Source organism: Chroicocephalus ridibundus, chromosome 17 (genome assembly GCF_963924245.1).
Source record: "Chroicocephalus ridibundus chromosome 17, bChrRid1.1, whole genome shotgun sequence".
Taxonomy (NCBI): domain Eukaryota; kingdom Metazoa; phylum Chordata; class Aves; order Charadriiformes; family Laridae; genus Chroicocephalus; species Chroicocephalus ridibundus.
This window is the reverse complement of record NC_086300.1, coordinates 4,331,818-4,347,329: the sequence shown is the minus strand read 5'-3', so window position 1 is coordinate 4,347,329 and position 15,512 is coordinate 4,331,818. Positions and strand designations below refer to the sequence as shown.

At 43.5% G+C, this 15,512-nt stretch overlaps 1 protein-coding gene across 1 annotated transcript; it reads left to right on the top strand.

Annotated features, from left to right (window-relative positions):
* The first annotated feature begins 1,950 nt into the window (after nucleotides 1-1,950).
* MEOX1 (mesenchyme homeobox 1) lies at nucleotides 1,951-10,285 on the top strand. The gene is made up of 3 exons (XM_063354617.1): nucleotides 1,951-2,607; nucleotides 8,830-9,002; nucleotides 9,846-10,285. Exons 1-3 carry the CDS (start codon nucleotides 2,157-2,159, stop codon nucleotides 9,966-9,968), a joined length of 747 nt encoding a protein of 248 aa, XP_063210687.1. The 5' UTR covers nucleotides 1,951-2,156; the 3' UTR covers nucleotides 9,969-10,285.
* Nucleotides 10,286-15,512: the final 5,227 nt, after the last annotated feature.

Below are 15,512 nucleotides of genomic sequence, written 5' to 3'. Positions count from 1 at the left end.
GCTCCTTTTTCCCACAGCTGGAGCTGGAGGAATAACAGCGAGACCTCCGTTGGGAAAACGGGGTCCAAGCAGTTTAACTCGGAGAGCAAAGGGATGTGCAGAAATTGAGTCCTGCCCCAGCGCCAGGCCTCTGCTCGGGCCTCGTGGGGATTCCTGAGCAGGAGCCGAAAGCTGCAGCGAATAGCGGACTAATGGACAATCCTCCCCTTCCCTTCTATGCCCCCAAGAACGTGTTTGCTTAATTAGTTACATCGTTTTGTAGACTGAAAGTAGGACTGAAAAAACAACAGGCCTAGGCTTGAATTCATACAGACGCCTAAGATCCTGTGTGACGGAAGCGCATGAGTGTTGTGCGTACGACAACACACACACAGAGTATAAATGAAATACTTTGCTTTGGCAAAAAGTTCTGGACTCTGACTTAGATTCTGCCAGTGGCCAGAACATTTGCAGCATTCATGAATTCATTGTAACTTGGCCTTTCAGAAAATGAGCAGTCTGAGGGCTTTCCTCCTGCCACTCAGTATGAAATACGTTTTTAACACTTATCCTCTAATATAACACATCAACAGATTTAAATATTTAGGAGACTTCTTCCTAGAGAATGAATTAGGTATCAGATATTTAGTATTTTGCAAGAAAGTCAAGATTTACATGATAGAATGGAATTTGACGTTCTTGTTCAGAAAGAACTGGACTAAACACATCTGACTTCTTGGAAAAAGCCAAACTCTAAGAAACAACAGATATATCAGGATAAGCACATCTTTTTCTTTTTTTTTTTCTCCTGATTCCTGGAAATGTTACAATTCTGAATTATAAAGAAGCCAAATAAAGGTATCACTTAAGCCCCTGTGAAAATGAAGGCTCTGTGTCCATCTGCTAAATCTCTGTGTCTACGAGACAGCACAAAAGAAGGGAAAGAGGCGCACACGATCTGTAGCAAGGCCTGGGGGAATAAGTATTGGAAATGGTAGCAAGCAGATTATGGAAACGTGGAACACATGCACATATAAATTGTCGTTAAAAACATAGAGAACAACCTTGAGAGAAGTTGCAGTAACCCTAGCATGGCAGGGCTGTGGGCATTCCCAGCTGCCACACTCCCGTGAAAAAGGGATTGAGAACAGATTCCCTGTTAATGTCTTTTCAAGTGTGATGGCTCTTGGGTCTAAGAATCTGCTTTCTGTTAGGAAAAACTATAAAACTTTCAACAAAAGATGAAAAACATGTCTTCCATTGGCATAAAAGCAGGAGATTTCCTTGCAGGAAGGAGTGGCATATTGAAAATTCTCTGGAAAGTAAAATACAGAAAGAATAACTGCCATTGTCAGCAAACTCAGCAAATGCATGTGTTACAAAGCTAACCAAACAAACAAACAAAAATGACTCAAGACCTTGCACGTGTGAACAAGGCAGGTTTGCTACTTTTTTTTTTTTAACTCACAATTGGGGCTTAAATTATATATAATCAGTGAAGTCCTTACTTTTATTTCCCGCTTTAGTTCTTGAAATTTGGCATCTGTTGAATTCTGTGTTAGGGCTTTTTCCAAATCCAAGAATTTGGGAATTTCGTTAACAGTGCAATAAAAATAACTTCATAGCGTTACAGGGAAACATTAAAGCCTTTTTTTTTGTGTTGACTGCTGTTTCCCTTTTAAAAAAAATACAGACATTGTTTCTTTAAAAGGCTCCATCTGCAAATCCCATTAGATGTGCATATAAGGTTTCAGATGATTAATAGTTGCCTGCTTTGCTTTGGTTGGAGGGACTGAGCGTATGTACATTAACCCCTCCCTCCCCTCTCTCACATTTCACTTCACAAACTTGTCACTCACCCCCAGCACAGTATTTAAAAAGTGTTTCGCTCATGTCCAGCACTTCACAAAGAAGCGAGCCTCAGGCCTTGGGAAGCGATTCAGGGCAAACACTGCCTAGATCTGGTTGCCTTTTTCCACTCGGGACAATGAAGATGTTTAGAAGAGTTCCCAAAGTAACAAGTCTGCAACAGCATAAAACCCACAAAAAAACTGTTGTTTAGGAAGGAAATCTATTCCATAAAATTTGGAAGATTTCCTCTCTGCTCCTCTTCTGATTTTTGAAGCCTGAGCTGTAACCGGTCACGAACACTGGCGTGTGGACAGGATTGGAAGCAAATGGATCCCACCAGCAGCAGCTGCATGCGCAGTCCACAACCTCCTGCCCCGCTTTGGGGGTGCCTGCGGAGCACCCCCGCAGATGTCAGCACAGCAGCAGGGCTGAACCACTACCCACCGGCACCGTTCTCCTTCCGTCAAAAATCAGATTTTGCTGCTTACTCTGATTTCTCAACCTCCTGCCTGGTGACTGCTCCCCATAGCTTCCCGCGTGAGGAGCGAGCGTTTGTGGAGCAGCACCCCTCCTTCCAACACTCTGACTGGCATTTTGCAGCAACTGAGGCCAGAAGACGACTAAACCCAGGACTGGCCTTGGGTTCTGAGGAGTCAGAAGGCAGCAGCCCAAATCTAGTGAGTGCGGCAGTGGGTATGACTGAAGACGATGAGGTACCTGTAAATACTACAAATGAGACTGAGAAAAAGTCGTCCAAAAGAAAAAAGGAAAACTCAGGTAGGTGATATGAAATCAGGGTTGTGGGATAGTACAGGCTATAGAATGAGAGCCCCTGTAAGATTAGGAACTAAGAAATAAAGCTGATGAGGAAAACATTTTGTAATTCTTGACTGGGGAAACTTACACAATAACACTGAAATTAAATGGCTTATTCTTTGATGACCTCTGGTGTTTGTATTTCACTCCTGCAGATCTTCTTTACTGAACCAGGCATTTTACTCACCAGCACAGGGTGCGTTTGCTGTAACTAAACAGGAATCACATGGCACGCATGAACTGCGCTGAAAGTGCTAGGATGTGGAGTTGTGTGTTGCATACCTGCCATTTGCCCAAGCACAAGAGAACGGCAGTCACCTTGAGCTGCCTGTGCTAGCTGGAAATACTGTACTAGGATTTTGACATCTCAGTTTGTGGTACAAGATGCAAAGTCTCCCTTGAGATGTAAATTTTCCTTGGCTTCACTAAATATTAAATGCTTTTTTCCTAAAAACAAGCAGTACTAAAAGTATCTCCATTGGTACAATGTCCAACAACGCAGAAAAAGTAGACCGCTTTCGTCGTGCCACCTTAGTTAACAAAACACATTCTTTCTACAGCGCAATACTCAATAATTTCATAGCTATACAACCTCTGATTTGCTGCTGTCTCAAATCCAGGTACGTGAAATATGCATTAAATTGTTTTCTCCTAAGGAAGCTGTGGAAAATTAAGATGCTGTATGCGTTCATGTGCTATAGTGTTCATTTACAGGCTACAGTATGCTTTTCCCCACAGCACTGCTATGAAGTGGGGAATGCGTTCCAGTATGCCCATTTCACAGATAGAGAACTATTGATTTATTTTTATGTTTTACTGGCTGGCTAGAGAAGAGCCACCTCTCATCCAACTTTTCATTTCTCCATTTTGCAATTTAAACAAGCAGCTTGTGTTCGTGCTCTCTCTGTCACACAATTAGTCCTAATCTCTGTTCTCTTCCAATGTGAATAGGTTGTCAGGGGACATATAAACTAACTGATATTCCAGACTTCTTTATGCCCAGAATCTGGTTTACTCCTCTCGGTTACCTGTTTTTTCTTTAGAAACACAGCTTTGTAGAATTTAAGTTCATTTCCATTGAAAACAAAAACATGTTTGAGGCAAAAGTTTCCCAAAAACCTATTTTCCCAAATGCAAAGAAGTTTTTTTTACAAAAGTTTAAAAGAGAACAATGCTTTTATTATAACATTTGCTAGTCAGAGGTAAACAGCAGATTTCAGCATACTCGGGTTACAGGGATATCCTTATTCTTAAAGAGACTGTTTCCACAGCACGTCTCCCTGTTTTAAGTAGAAGACAAATGTTCCTTCTATTCTCTGTTACCAGCACCCTTGACGTTTTCTTTTCATACTTGCTGCTGTCCCATATACTTTTTCCTCCCAGGGGAGCTGTAAGCGATGACATCCCTGAAAGGTATGGTGTTCCCTACCTTTTAGCAACTCTTGCTCTCTGTACAAGTTGTTACTCTAGCGAACGCAGAATAACAAAAACATCCCAAAGGGGATTCTGTGGCTTTTCCTTTCACTCCCTTCTTTGCTTACCAGACAGCAGGTAGAATTATTTGATAGCCCTCCTGCAAGCTTTTCCTTCCTTCTGCCCCCCAGACAAAATAAAACAAATGAGGGGAAAGTCTATGAGCAATTTTATTGTCATTTCCTTCACTTTTACAGCAGTTCCAGAAATGCAGCTGGACATATCACATACTGATTGATTATTCTAAGTGGAACATAAGCCTTTCCTCTCCCTTGAGAATTTTCCTTGACTTCTTTAGAAAAATCTAGGTACCCAAAGCCTCTCTTCAGAGATTGGGCTAGTAAAGAAAAATATATTAAAATCACTTGAAGACAAAACCGACAAAATAAACTATTTTCTTTTGGTTGGTGCCTTACCCACCACAATTTTACCTGAACTGCAATATAGATACAGAATTACCATGATTTGCACCGGTGGATGCAAAAGCCTTTGGTCCTTGTGAAGACCCTAGTTATTATGAGATACACAGGGAAGATCTTGGAACAAGGCGCTTTGCAGAGTATTCTGAGAAAAGTCTAAAATAAGCAAATTTCTCTGACAGATAAGCGGAATGGCATAAAAATAATAAAGCTTGTCAGTCTTTTAAACTTTCCTTGAAGCATGGATATATTGAAAACATGTAAAGAGTGGCTTTGTTATGGCAGTAACGATAGTGGCATCTACTACTAGAAGTACTCATGGATAAACACGCATGCACCTTTCCCTTCCTCTACAGACTTTATTTAGATGCCATACTCAGTCTTGACTTCACAGGCTCACCAAACGACCTGAAGATAGAAGTTAACCTAGTGTTAACTTTCACGGCTGCCTCCGCCATCCATCCCCAAGCCACAGCCGTTAGCATTTTCAAATAAAATTTCAATAAAGTTTCTCTCTGACCTGTCCCAAACTGTACTTGTGTTATTACGCACTTGAAGGCCCCAGATCTCCAATGACAGTAATATAATACATAATAGAATTCAGACAGCTTTATTTTATGTGAATGAAACAGTGCCGAATGTTAGTGAGATTGCAGCGGCAATGAGGACGTGGTAACAGTGCGTAATGACTCCCTTAACAACAGTACCTATACAACGTCCTCGACTGATGAATTCTGGAAACCTTTGCATTAAAATGTCTAAGGCTGATCTGAACTCCTGCCTGCTGGTCTTTCTCAGTCTTGCCACTAGCTGCAAAGAGGATTTTCTAAGCTTGTGATTCCCATTTACAGTCACGGGGACATAAAAATGGGGTCGGTTGGACGGAGCTTTGAGCAGCCTGGTCTACTGGGAGGTGTCCCTGCCCAGGGCAGGGGGGGTTGGAACAAGATGATCTTTAAGGTCCCTTCCAACTGTAACCAGTCTACGACAAAGCAGTAGGTGAGAGCAGACAGCAGCAGGTAGCAGCACATAACCTGAGAAGGACTGAAAAGCAAAGTACAGGCAAGTCCCTGATCAGTTTAAAGTGGTCTGGGTGCAGGGCGCCCTGTGTCACAGCCCTCCGTACGCACCCTCCATTGAGCATTATTCCATGAGGTGCACATTGAAGTAACTTCCGGATGCTTTATCTTCAGCTGCCACATGAACCTACTATTCATGAGGTCACTTTACTTGGTTAATGTTCCTGATAGCTTTCAGAATTTTATCTTCCATAACAGCAAAATCTATCAGTGTCTTACTACGTGATTGGACCACTTAGAATAAATACCCTCTCAAAGTCTTTTGCATGGGGGGAAAAAAGTAACATTGTGCAGATGCTTCATATTTTTATTTTCCTTTCTTCTACTGAGGCAAAAATTGCAGACGTTGCCAGTAGTTTGCAGAGCAACAAAGACCAGGTGCATTGATGTGGGCTGTGGATCACCACAAACATCTAACAAGCAAGTAAGATCCTCTGCGTACAGGCGTTAGTGACCCCCATACTTCTGTGCCTAAGCTGCTCTCTGAGCAATACCAGTGCCCTCTGTGGTGCCAAAATCCTGTATCTGCACAGTGCAGAGCCCTTACGCCTTCCTCCAAAGCATTGTTTACTGGCTGTTGTTAGCAGACCAGTTCACCCCAGTGAGGGAGAGCGAGTACTACTTTGTGAGACCAGATTCTGATTCAGTTACGCTGGTCGCAGGCACAAAGCAAAGCTGACTTCTGTTGACCAGCTCCAAACGTTGAATTTGGCCCATTGTTTTACAGGGAACAGGCTGCCTTTTCATACACACACGTATGTATTGGTGCCTGACGCCGGTTTTGGTTTGGGAACTTTACAGCACAGGAACATGTACCGTTTGGGTTCCTATGCATATTTTGCTGCAGCCCTGGGGAAAGGCAGCTGTTCAGTTCAACCGCACAAGGAAACTGGTCGGGCTCCTGGAAGCATGGCATGCTTCATGGTAGATCACAGATCTTCCTGTGATTCCTGAGCAGCTTTTTTTTTTCCTTAAAAAAAAAAACCAAAAAGAAACCAACCAAAACCTGTCAGTACAGTAGGAAAATCTTTCCAAGGCAATTTGTCCTTTCATACAACATTTGCCGTTTTCCACATTCTGTTGACAAAACCCTGAGGCATCTAGGCCCTATTTCCACTTTTGGAATATCACAAAACCTCCAGCCACGAATAACCATATGGCTCTTTACAACACCATGTGGCACGCAGCCTGGATGACAGGATCCGAGCTACACATCCTGCTCTGTTCCCAGAAACACTTAGCTATTTAAAATTCTTCACGTTGTTTTTTTGGAGATGAAGATGGGTGAAACCGCCCCTTCGAAAGAATGTCCTTTGCACAGGGCTAAGTGCTAAGCTCACATGTATATTCAGGTTGCATCAGGTGGTTTTATCCCAGGTTAATTTGACAGAGGTGGTGTAAGTTCCCGCAGCGTGATATTGGCGTTGGAAAGCTGCTTCGCCCCTCCGCGCGTTTGCTAGGGGAGCAGAGACCCCGAGGGAAGCCCTTGAGAGCAAGACTCGCAGAAGCTGGTGGCAAAGTTCCCAGCAGGGGACCCACACTTCAAATCCCACTTCCCCACCGCGCTCTCAAAAGTCACGTTTGTTAGCCTTTGGGAAACAGGTAATGGCGTGAGCGTGGGGTGAGAGATGAGAATGAAGGGGGTTCTACAACCGCGGCCAAAAGCACGGGGAGAAACTTTTGTTTTGCATACTTTCCCCAACTTTATTTGGGGATTTTTGAAGTATAAGTAGCAAGAACAATGTTGATGCAAACAAGACTAATTTCCTTGGAAAGGAGAGCAGTACCACCGCAGGCTGTGATACCCCGGTCCCCGTGCACAGTATCACTAACAGGAGCTATGTTTGGTTTCTCTATTTCTGATGGACAGAGCTAATGTCAGATCAATCAGTAAGCCTACAGCCACACCTGATAGATTTTTTTCCAGCTTTATTACTTTGGCAACCAAAGGGACATCTAGAAGATGCTGCTGCGTGTTGTGCTCGTTGCTACCATATTGTGTATCATTTCTATGTAGAAATATTATGCTGGGACACACGGAACTTCATTGCACACCGCTTACACACAAAAATAAAGTAATTAATCCTCAACATAACAAAAAAACCTACTAGCATCTTCGGTTCAGGGAATCTAGCCAACCAGAGGTGCAAAAGGGACAAAAGAACCAAGAACTTGTAAAACTGGCTCCCTGAAAGATCGGCAGTTTGGGCTTTGCTCACCGAAACAAGTGCAGTTTTCTGTGCATTGCTTGGGGATTCTTCACAAGCACCAATTTTAAAATCACAGGTGAAAAAAAAAAAAGAAAAAAATTTTAAAAAGAAAATTAAAAAAAGAAAAGGGAAACAGCAAAGGAAAAAAGATTGCCGCAGCCTCAGGCAAAGTCAATTTCTGTTTGCTTTTTAGCACTTTTTAGGGTGCAGCATCCCTTTGGCTATGGCTTGAGATTTAGCTTTGAAATATGACACTCGACCACATTGCAGCCAAGTGCACAAATAACATAGAAGTTTTTCGGGGCAACCCAGTGACGGGTGCCCATCATGCACCCAGATACCAGATCTTCCTCTAGTTTTCATTTAGTGAAGATTAGAAGAAGCTCAAAGTCTGGAGTATTGTGGGCCAATTCAAAGCACGCTGCACTGGTTCGCTGGTGTTGCTTGTTTTACCGTGTGTTCCCCGGCCCCGACACGCACAAGATTTCCAGGCCATACGTTAGCGTAGGGTGCTTACTAAGTGGCTTTACCTTACTTTACCTTACACCCTGCACCAGAGGTTGTCGCCGCGCACTCGTAACACGCCGCACACCATATACCCAAAGCTCTGGCTTTGCCGCCTCTTGCTTGGTAGGTCAGGGGAGAGGAATAATACGGATATAAGGAATGAAAGTAAAGATGCGGGGAAGGAAATTATTTTGATGCAGTGATGGCGAGGAATGAGAGCTTCCTTCCCATAGCTGCTCTTTTCTGACCTTGCAGCCCCAGGCCTGTTTGACAACCCACCCCTTCCTGACTTTGAGCTGTCCCAGCGTTGTCCCCTTGAGCCCAAGACCAGCCACACTGATTAGTCCTGCTGAGCTCGAGGGGGCACAACACAAACTTCTGAAAACTTCACTGAGTTTCACTTCAATTAGTAGTTTGTATCAGACCTCTGCACTATGCATGTTCCCGCAGCTGAACATAACCACCAATTACACACCATGTGTGCTTGCCTCTTAGAAAACCAGAACTCAAGCAGCAAGGCAGAAACGAGCAGCAAATCCCGGAAGGAAAGGACAGCTTTCACAAAGGAGCAGCTACGGGAGCTGGAAGCTGAATTTGCCCACCATAACTACTTGACAAGGCTCAGGAGATATGAGATAGCTGTGAACCTGGATCTCACCGAGAGACAAGTACTTCCCGAATCCCTGCCTCCCCAGCTTCTTCTTCTTCCTCCCCTACAACTTCTCCCTAAAGCTAAAAACCAGATATGTTACTTGAGGGTGCACTTTTGCAATGGCACAGAGGTATTTTAATGCAAAGCCTCCACATTGTTTTAGAACACATTTGTTACAAACTTCTGTAAGTAGCTAATAAGTACAATTATAGTTATCTAAAGATACATTTGGGACTAACTGATGTCTACTGAGCTGTTGTTTACCACCACTCATTGGTACGTACTGATATGTCAAGGCTTACAGGCAGAATCTGGATGTCACCTTAGACTGTGATTACCAGGAAGTTATTAGAATGACAGATGTTTGATGCACGCTTTCTTCCTGGGTCAGGCAGTGGTTTGAGGTGATAAGGAAAAATGCAGAGTTCTGTGGAGAGAGATATTTCCGTTCCCTCGTGATCTCAGTCAGGGTTTCCTTATGAAAGCTAAGTGGACAATCGAGGAATTGCTCAATTAAGTGAAGCAAATTACAATTCCTGAAGCAGGTGGACTAGATGTTAAAAGACTTTAGATGCACTGTGCCCATTGGACTGACACGCTTAGTTGTCATAAAGACAGATTTTAGGCAAAGTACTTGTACTACTTCTGTGGGTTTCAGAGAAACATCTGCCTGGAACAGTTTAGAAAGGATTGCCTGCCTTTGTTAGAGAAATGGATTGCTTAAACTTGTGAGGTTCCTTTCACCTTTTCTTCTAGAACTCCACAAAACATCTGTCTATCGATACACACACTTACGTGTAGCTCTGCTTATACAGCTCAGATTGGGGCAATAAGTAATTATTTCCTTTCTGTCACCCAGGTCAAAGTATGGTTTCAAAACAGAAGGATGAAGTGGAAACGTGTTAAAGGTGGGCAACCGGTGTCACCGCATGAACACGACCCAGAAGATGGGGACTCAGCTGCCTCCCCCAGCTCTGACTAGTTCTTGCAGCAACGGGAGAGGAGTACGGGGAAAGTAACTGATCAGAAAGCGGATGCAACACTGCTCCGGGTCAGCTCCACCGTGAGATGAGCCTGCTCGCAAAACCTGTAGCCCTGAGTCTTTAAAAGGTGTATGACGCTTTAGTTTACAGAGGCGATTAAAGGACGCAGGGGAAAAAAGCCAAAGGAGGGCACAATTTTGATTTTTGTCTGAATGAATTTAACTTTCTCTGGAATTGTCTTACTACCACAGCTGTGTCTTCAGAATAAAAGCTAACGAACACTGAAGGTAAAACAGGAGTAATATTGTCTAGGCTCTGAAACACTCAGAAAACACAGGCTGTCGGTCAACACGTGATAACGCAACTGCGTTCTCATCCTGTTTCCCTGGTCACATCTATTCATTGTACATTTGGACTTGACAAGGCACATTTTCCTTATGCCTTACTTTAAGAGAAAGAAATGCTTTGATAGTCACTGTTTTTCTTGCAATATGAATTGAACACCTGGAGGGCTAGGCAGTAAGATTATAAAGTAAAAATTTGAGACCAAAACTACGTACGCGCAATTCTGCTTACCGGTTTCAGAAGAGATGGCTTTCACACTGACGGTCCAAGATGACAGGTGCCTTCTTGATGGTAACAATTTGCAGAGGGAAAATTCATCCGAGCTGACTGTAAATCCTGAAATTTAATTGTTATATCTCAGTTTCAAACACCTTTTCAAAGCAGTAATCACCAAGCGTCACAGCAGGTAGAGCAGAGATTAAGCCCTCAACACAATAGCTATCACTATTCTGTTTTCAACATTTAAATCTATATAACTAAAGGAAAACTACTCTTTAGTGCTGCGTTTCTTTCGGATTCATGGAATCTCTCTGGAAACCCATGGTTTTCTTTGTGAATTCAGGATTGTCAGGAGAAGCAGAAAACAACATTAACTGGAGTGATTTAACTGAGTTTATTGTCTCTTTGTTTTTCATTAGAGGCAAAAACTTTTGTCCAAGTAAACATGTACATGTATATTTAAATTATATAAAAAAATCTGTTAGTCTAGATATCGTGTGGATTTACACTTATTACTTACTGCCTTCTAAGTCGATATCTGGATTTATGAAATTTACAGTTAAGTGACCAACTTAGCCCTTTTTGCAACCTTCCTATTAATAGGTTATTTTTTGTGATTTTTTTTTTGGGGGGGGGGTGTTGGCAACTGATCAAATACTTCATACAAACTAATAGCAGCTGTGCTTTTCAAAATATAAACATATCGTGCCTTTGGTCACCTCTGCCTCTGACAGAGTTTGAGGACGAACTAGGGCCACCGAGATGCTGAGGGGACTGGAACACCTCTCTGATGGAGAAAGGCTGAGAGATTTGGGTCTCTTCAGGCTGGAAAAAAGACGACTGAGGGGGGATCTTATCAACACTGATAAATACTGAAAGGGGGGTGTCAGGAGGATGGGGCCAGGCTCTTCTCAGTGGTGCCCGGGGACAGGACAAGGGGTAACGGGCACAAACTTGCCCCTGGGAAGTTCCATCTCAACAGGAGGAGGAACTTCTTTGCTGTGAGGGTGGCAGAGCCCTGGCACAGGCTGCCCAGAGAGGTGGGGGAGTCTCCGTCTCTGGAGACATTCCAACCCCGCCTGGCCGCGTTCCTGTGCCACCTGCTCTGGGTGACCCTGCTCTGGCCGGGGGTTGGAGGGGATGATCTCCAGAGGGCCCTTCCAGCCCCGGCCAGGCTGGGATTCTGTGACACCAAGAAACTTTACCAGCAATCTTGAAAGCCACTAGAGCCGACACAGCCAACTGCCCGTACTTCTGTCATAAATAATATGTAAAAGAAGCTTTCCAATCCAGACTCACAAACTGCCGTGGCACCACCAGAAGTCTTAAGAACACTTCCACTTGAAATTACCCCCCCTTTCAACCAAAACTTGTAGCATATCAAATTATGGCATTTTAGAAAAGCGTAGTATCTGTTTCCATTTCTCTTGTCTTTTTATTTAATGTACTGAGACCATGTGTTAAACAGAATTTTACACCAGTATATCACATTATGACTATTGAGAATACTGAAACTTTGGTTTAAATATTTGAAAGGTAAGCGTTATTTGGAGCTATAGCATACTATCTTCCTTTCATCTTACTCTGACGCATTGTTATCGGGGTGTAATGTGGACTGCAGATACGCTGGATATAAAGCTGCATATCTGGATGATATGTTTATAAAGTTATATGGGGTTATTCCACTTGTAAAAGACCTCAAAATAGATAAATATCAACTTTTTTATTTGAAAAAGGGTTGATGTAGTCTTTTCAAAGAGCTGATTACTGTATCTACTACGAAAAAAAGAAAAAACATCCATTCCATTCCTTCTTTAACATTTCAAACTGTATTTGACAGATGAAAAAATTGACAGTTTGGAGTATATCCCTTTGTGCAAAACCAAATAAAAATAATTCTTTCTTAAAAGAAAATATTTAAAAATAAAGAAACTTGAGAACTGAAAAGCTATACAAGGTATATGCATACCTTCGTATACCACTTCAAACCAAACCCAGTAGGTGGAATGGAGAAAGGAGAATGTCTCATTGAAAAAAAAAAAAGTCATTAACTCTATTATGTATTTGAGAGAGGAGAGGAGAGGTTAATAAGGTTAACAACCTCACTATTCGGGTTGCATAAAAGTAGTTAGCTAAAAAAAATTGCCTATGCACAGATGAGAAGAAGCTACGGTTTACTGTAACTTTAACAGCAAAAAATGTCTACGGCTCTGCTCAAGCCTCGGTGCCTTCTGATTAAGTTTCTGACTGAAGTCACTAGTTTAGCTCTTGGCAAACACTGAAGCAGGCTGTTTTTGTGAAGAACGCTGGTGCTAACTCAGGCATCCTACCCTCATCTCCAGGAACGCAAAACGCCATGGGGCAGGAGCTCTTTGTTACTCATTTCCTTGTGAGCTCTTAAACCAATTATGCGCTGGCCGTCTTGGCAGTTAGAAAGTTTGCCAGCTGCAGAAGTGTCTTATTTTGTGATGAAAACTTTTGGGGTCTTGGTTACCAACATAAACCAAAATCAGATCCTCACCCAGAAGGAAGGCTGATAAATCTTCCCTGGCAAGGAAGCTGCCAGCGGGAGTATATTGCAGCCCGCGTTCACTTAACAGCTAGTCAATGGGATCTCAGTCCGTACCTGTAACTACAGGTCCCAAGCGGTTCTTGCTCTGGCTTTTGAGAAACAAGGTACAAGTCACCTGTGAGATCATCTTATGCTTAGGCAGTTTCCTCACAAAACCATCTGCTTATTCTAAGACTTTAGTGTTTTGCGAAGGAACATTTCCCTCCCGACATCAAAGCGTTTGACCCCTGAACCTCTGGTGCCGAGAATCTTTCAGGCAAAGCCTGTCATCTGGGAGCAAAATCTCTGACCTGCAATTATTTTTCGCAGAAATACACATCAGGCTTTATTCTCTCCTCAGAAGGGAAGCGAGCTACCTGGGGATGTTGGGCGATGCTTCCCGTGCCCGATTCTCAATAAATAATCTGAGCACACAAGCGCCCACAAAACACGGGAAGGGCCTGGCAGACCTTCCACAGGAAGCACGTGCAGGCGGAGAAGCAGGACTCTCTTCCCCTATAAGGCCAGTGCAAATAGCCCACAGGGACTGGGGATATCTGTATAAACACAAAAAATATGTGCAGCCCTTTCTGTCCGTGCTGCCTCTTCTAAATACAGGAAGAGAAGCATTTTCCTTAGAGTCATACATTTTATGGACGTTTTACCTACCTAGCCAGATGCCGACGTAGCACAGGCCCTAATTTGTTTTACGTAGTTTCTGTGTCCCGTGACTCCTCTGTTGTCAGCCCTCGGTTTCTCTGCATCTTTCTACCGCATTAAGCTAGTGATTTTTCCAGTCAATGGAGCTACTTGGACAACTTAAAAACAACCCCAAGGTGACTAAGAAAGCACATGCTCTTGTGTGCGTACACTTGGCAAAGTCTTAGACAGGTCCGCAACCCCACTACAAAAGCTTCAGATGGTCCATAACTTTAAATAATCACTGATTTTTGATGCCAATTACACCATCACCACCTCCACATACACCCCTCCATCCAAATCGGCTGAGTAGAGAACTGAAGGGGGCAGGGGGGCTGGACTGGACCGTCTCCAGAGGTCCCTTCCAACCCCGACCGTTCTGTGATACTGTGACAGAAAATGCTCTGGATCGGGCCTGACAAGACAACCTTATTTTACTGAGTAAGGAGACGGAGAGGAGACCCACACAGGATACGGCTGTGTTCTGTCAAACTTTATTTCAGTGTACATCTTGGCCAAGACATAATCTAAATCTTTAGTTGTAGAGAGTTCCTGTCTCAGCTGCTCCGTATTTGGTTTCTGCACATCCTTTCTCATCAAGCTGGGTTGTTAGTGTGGGATAAAACGGCGCCAGCTTCAATAAAACACCCAGCTTAGGGTAATGCCACGGGACCATCGACAGACACTGTAAACCATGCTAGAAGAGCTACGTCTGAATTCTCAGCTTAAATGATAAACACAGGCAAACAACAAAATGATAAACATAGGCAAAACAACTACGTATGTGCACTGAAAAGATACAGACAACCTGTGCCTTTGAGAGGAAGGCGCCAGTGTTCTTCGATTAGCTGTGCGCGATTAGGAGATCACGTAGATGCCCCAGATAGCATGTCTAGATATCCCATATAGTTTAGAATATCCTATATTTTATTGTCAAATCTCACAGCCCCTATAAAAGCAATTGCGACACTGCCTTTTCCGTATCCAGGAGTAATAGATATCTTTCCTAGACCCAGCCGAGAGAAGACGATATCTTAGACTAATAAATAAAAGATGCGGCAATTCTGACAACAGGTACTTTACAGCTACTGAGCGCTGTATGTGTAGATGATCTGTGCAAATGTGGATGGAAAGGGAAAATTTTCCGGCAGGTGTGTTGAGCCTGTGTATAGACATACATTCGTCCGGTCGCGCCATCTGAGAGCGTTGCCCTGAAACTCCCCTGGTTGGTGTTTCCTTCTTACCCATTAGGAAAGCAGTCCTGCAGTTTCTTTCAGAATTAGCAGCTCTCCCTTTCCACCTCCTAAGGCCAGGCATCATCACGTCTTCCCGGCTCTGGGGGAGTGACACCAAACATTAATCTCTGCTGAGATGCTGCTCTGCTGTAGAAACAACAGCCTCTGTCAGCGTAATGTGGAAAAAACCTAGCCTGCCATTTTTCTCTCTCTTCGCTGGATACACCTTATCACATAGCCAGAAAAGCCTAATGTTTTGTTAAGGAGTGCAAAGGTTAACGCACACCAGATGGCAGAGAAACGCACTTCTGTGGAAGCCGGAGGAGCGTTCAGCTGAAAGTACAGCGGGCGGGAAATCTGGGGAGGAACGCTCAGAGGTTCTCTCAGCATTTTACACAGTAAAAAACCTGGTCCAGATACGAACCATTGAAAGTCCTGCTGCCTCTTAAAGGTCTCTAGAGCTGGCCTGTCTCATGGAGCATCACCTAGATCTA

What these genes read in the sequence shown, in the direction of transcription:
- MEOX1 (XM_063354617.1), top strand. Translation starts at nt 2,157, where the DNA reads ATGGATCCCACCAGCAGCAGCTGCATGCGCAGTCCACAACCTCCTGCC. An exon ending in AAGAAAAAAGGAAAACTCAG is followed by an intron (nt 2,608 to 8,829) that starts GTAGGTGATATG and finishes CTTGCCTCTTAG; the next exon opens with AAAACCAGAACTCAAGCAGC. An exon ending in TGGATCTCACCGAGAGACAA is followed by an intron (nt 9,003 to 9,845) that starts GTACTTCCCGAA and finishes TCTGTCACCCAG; the next exon opens with GTCAAAGTATGGTTTCAAAA.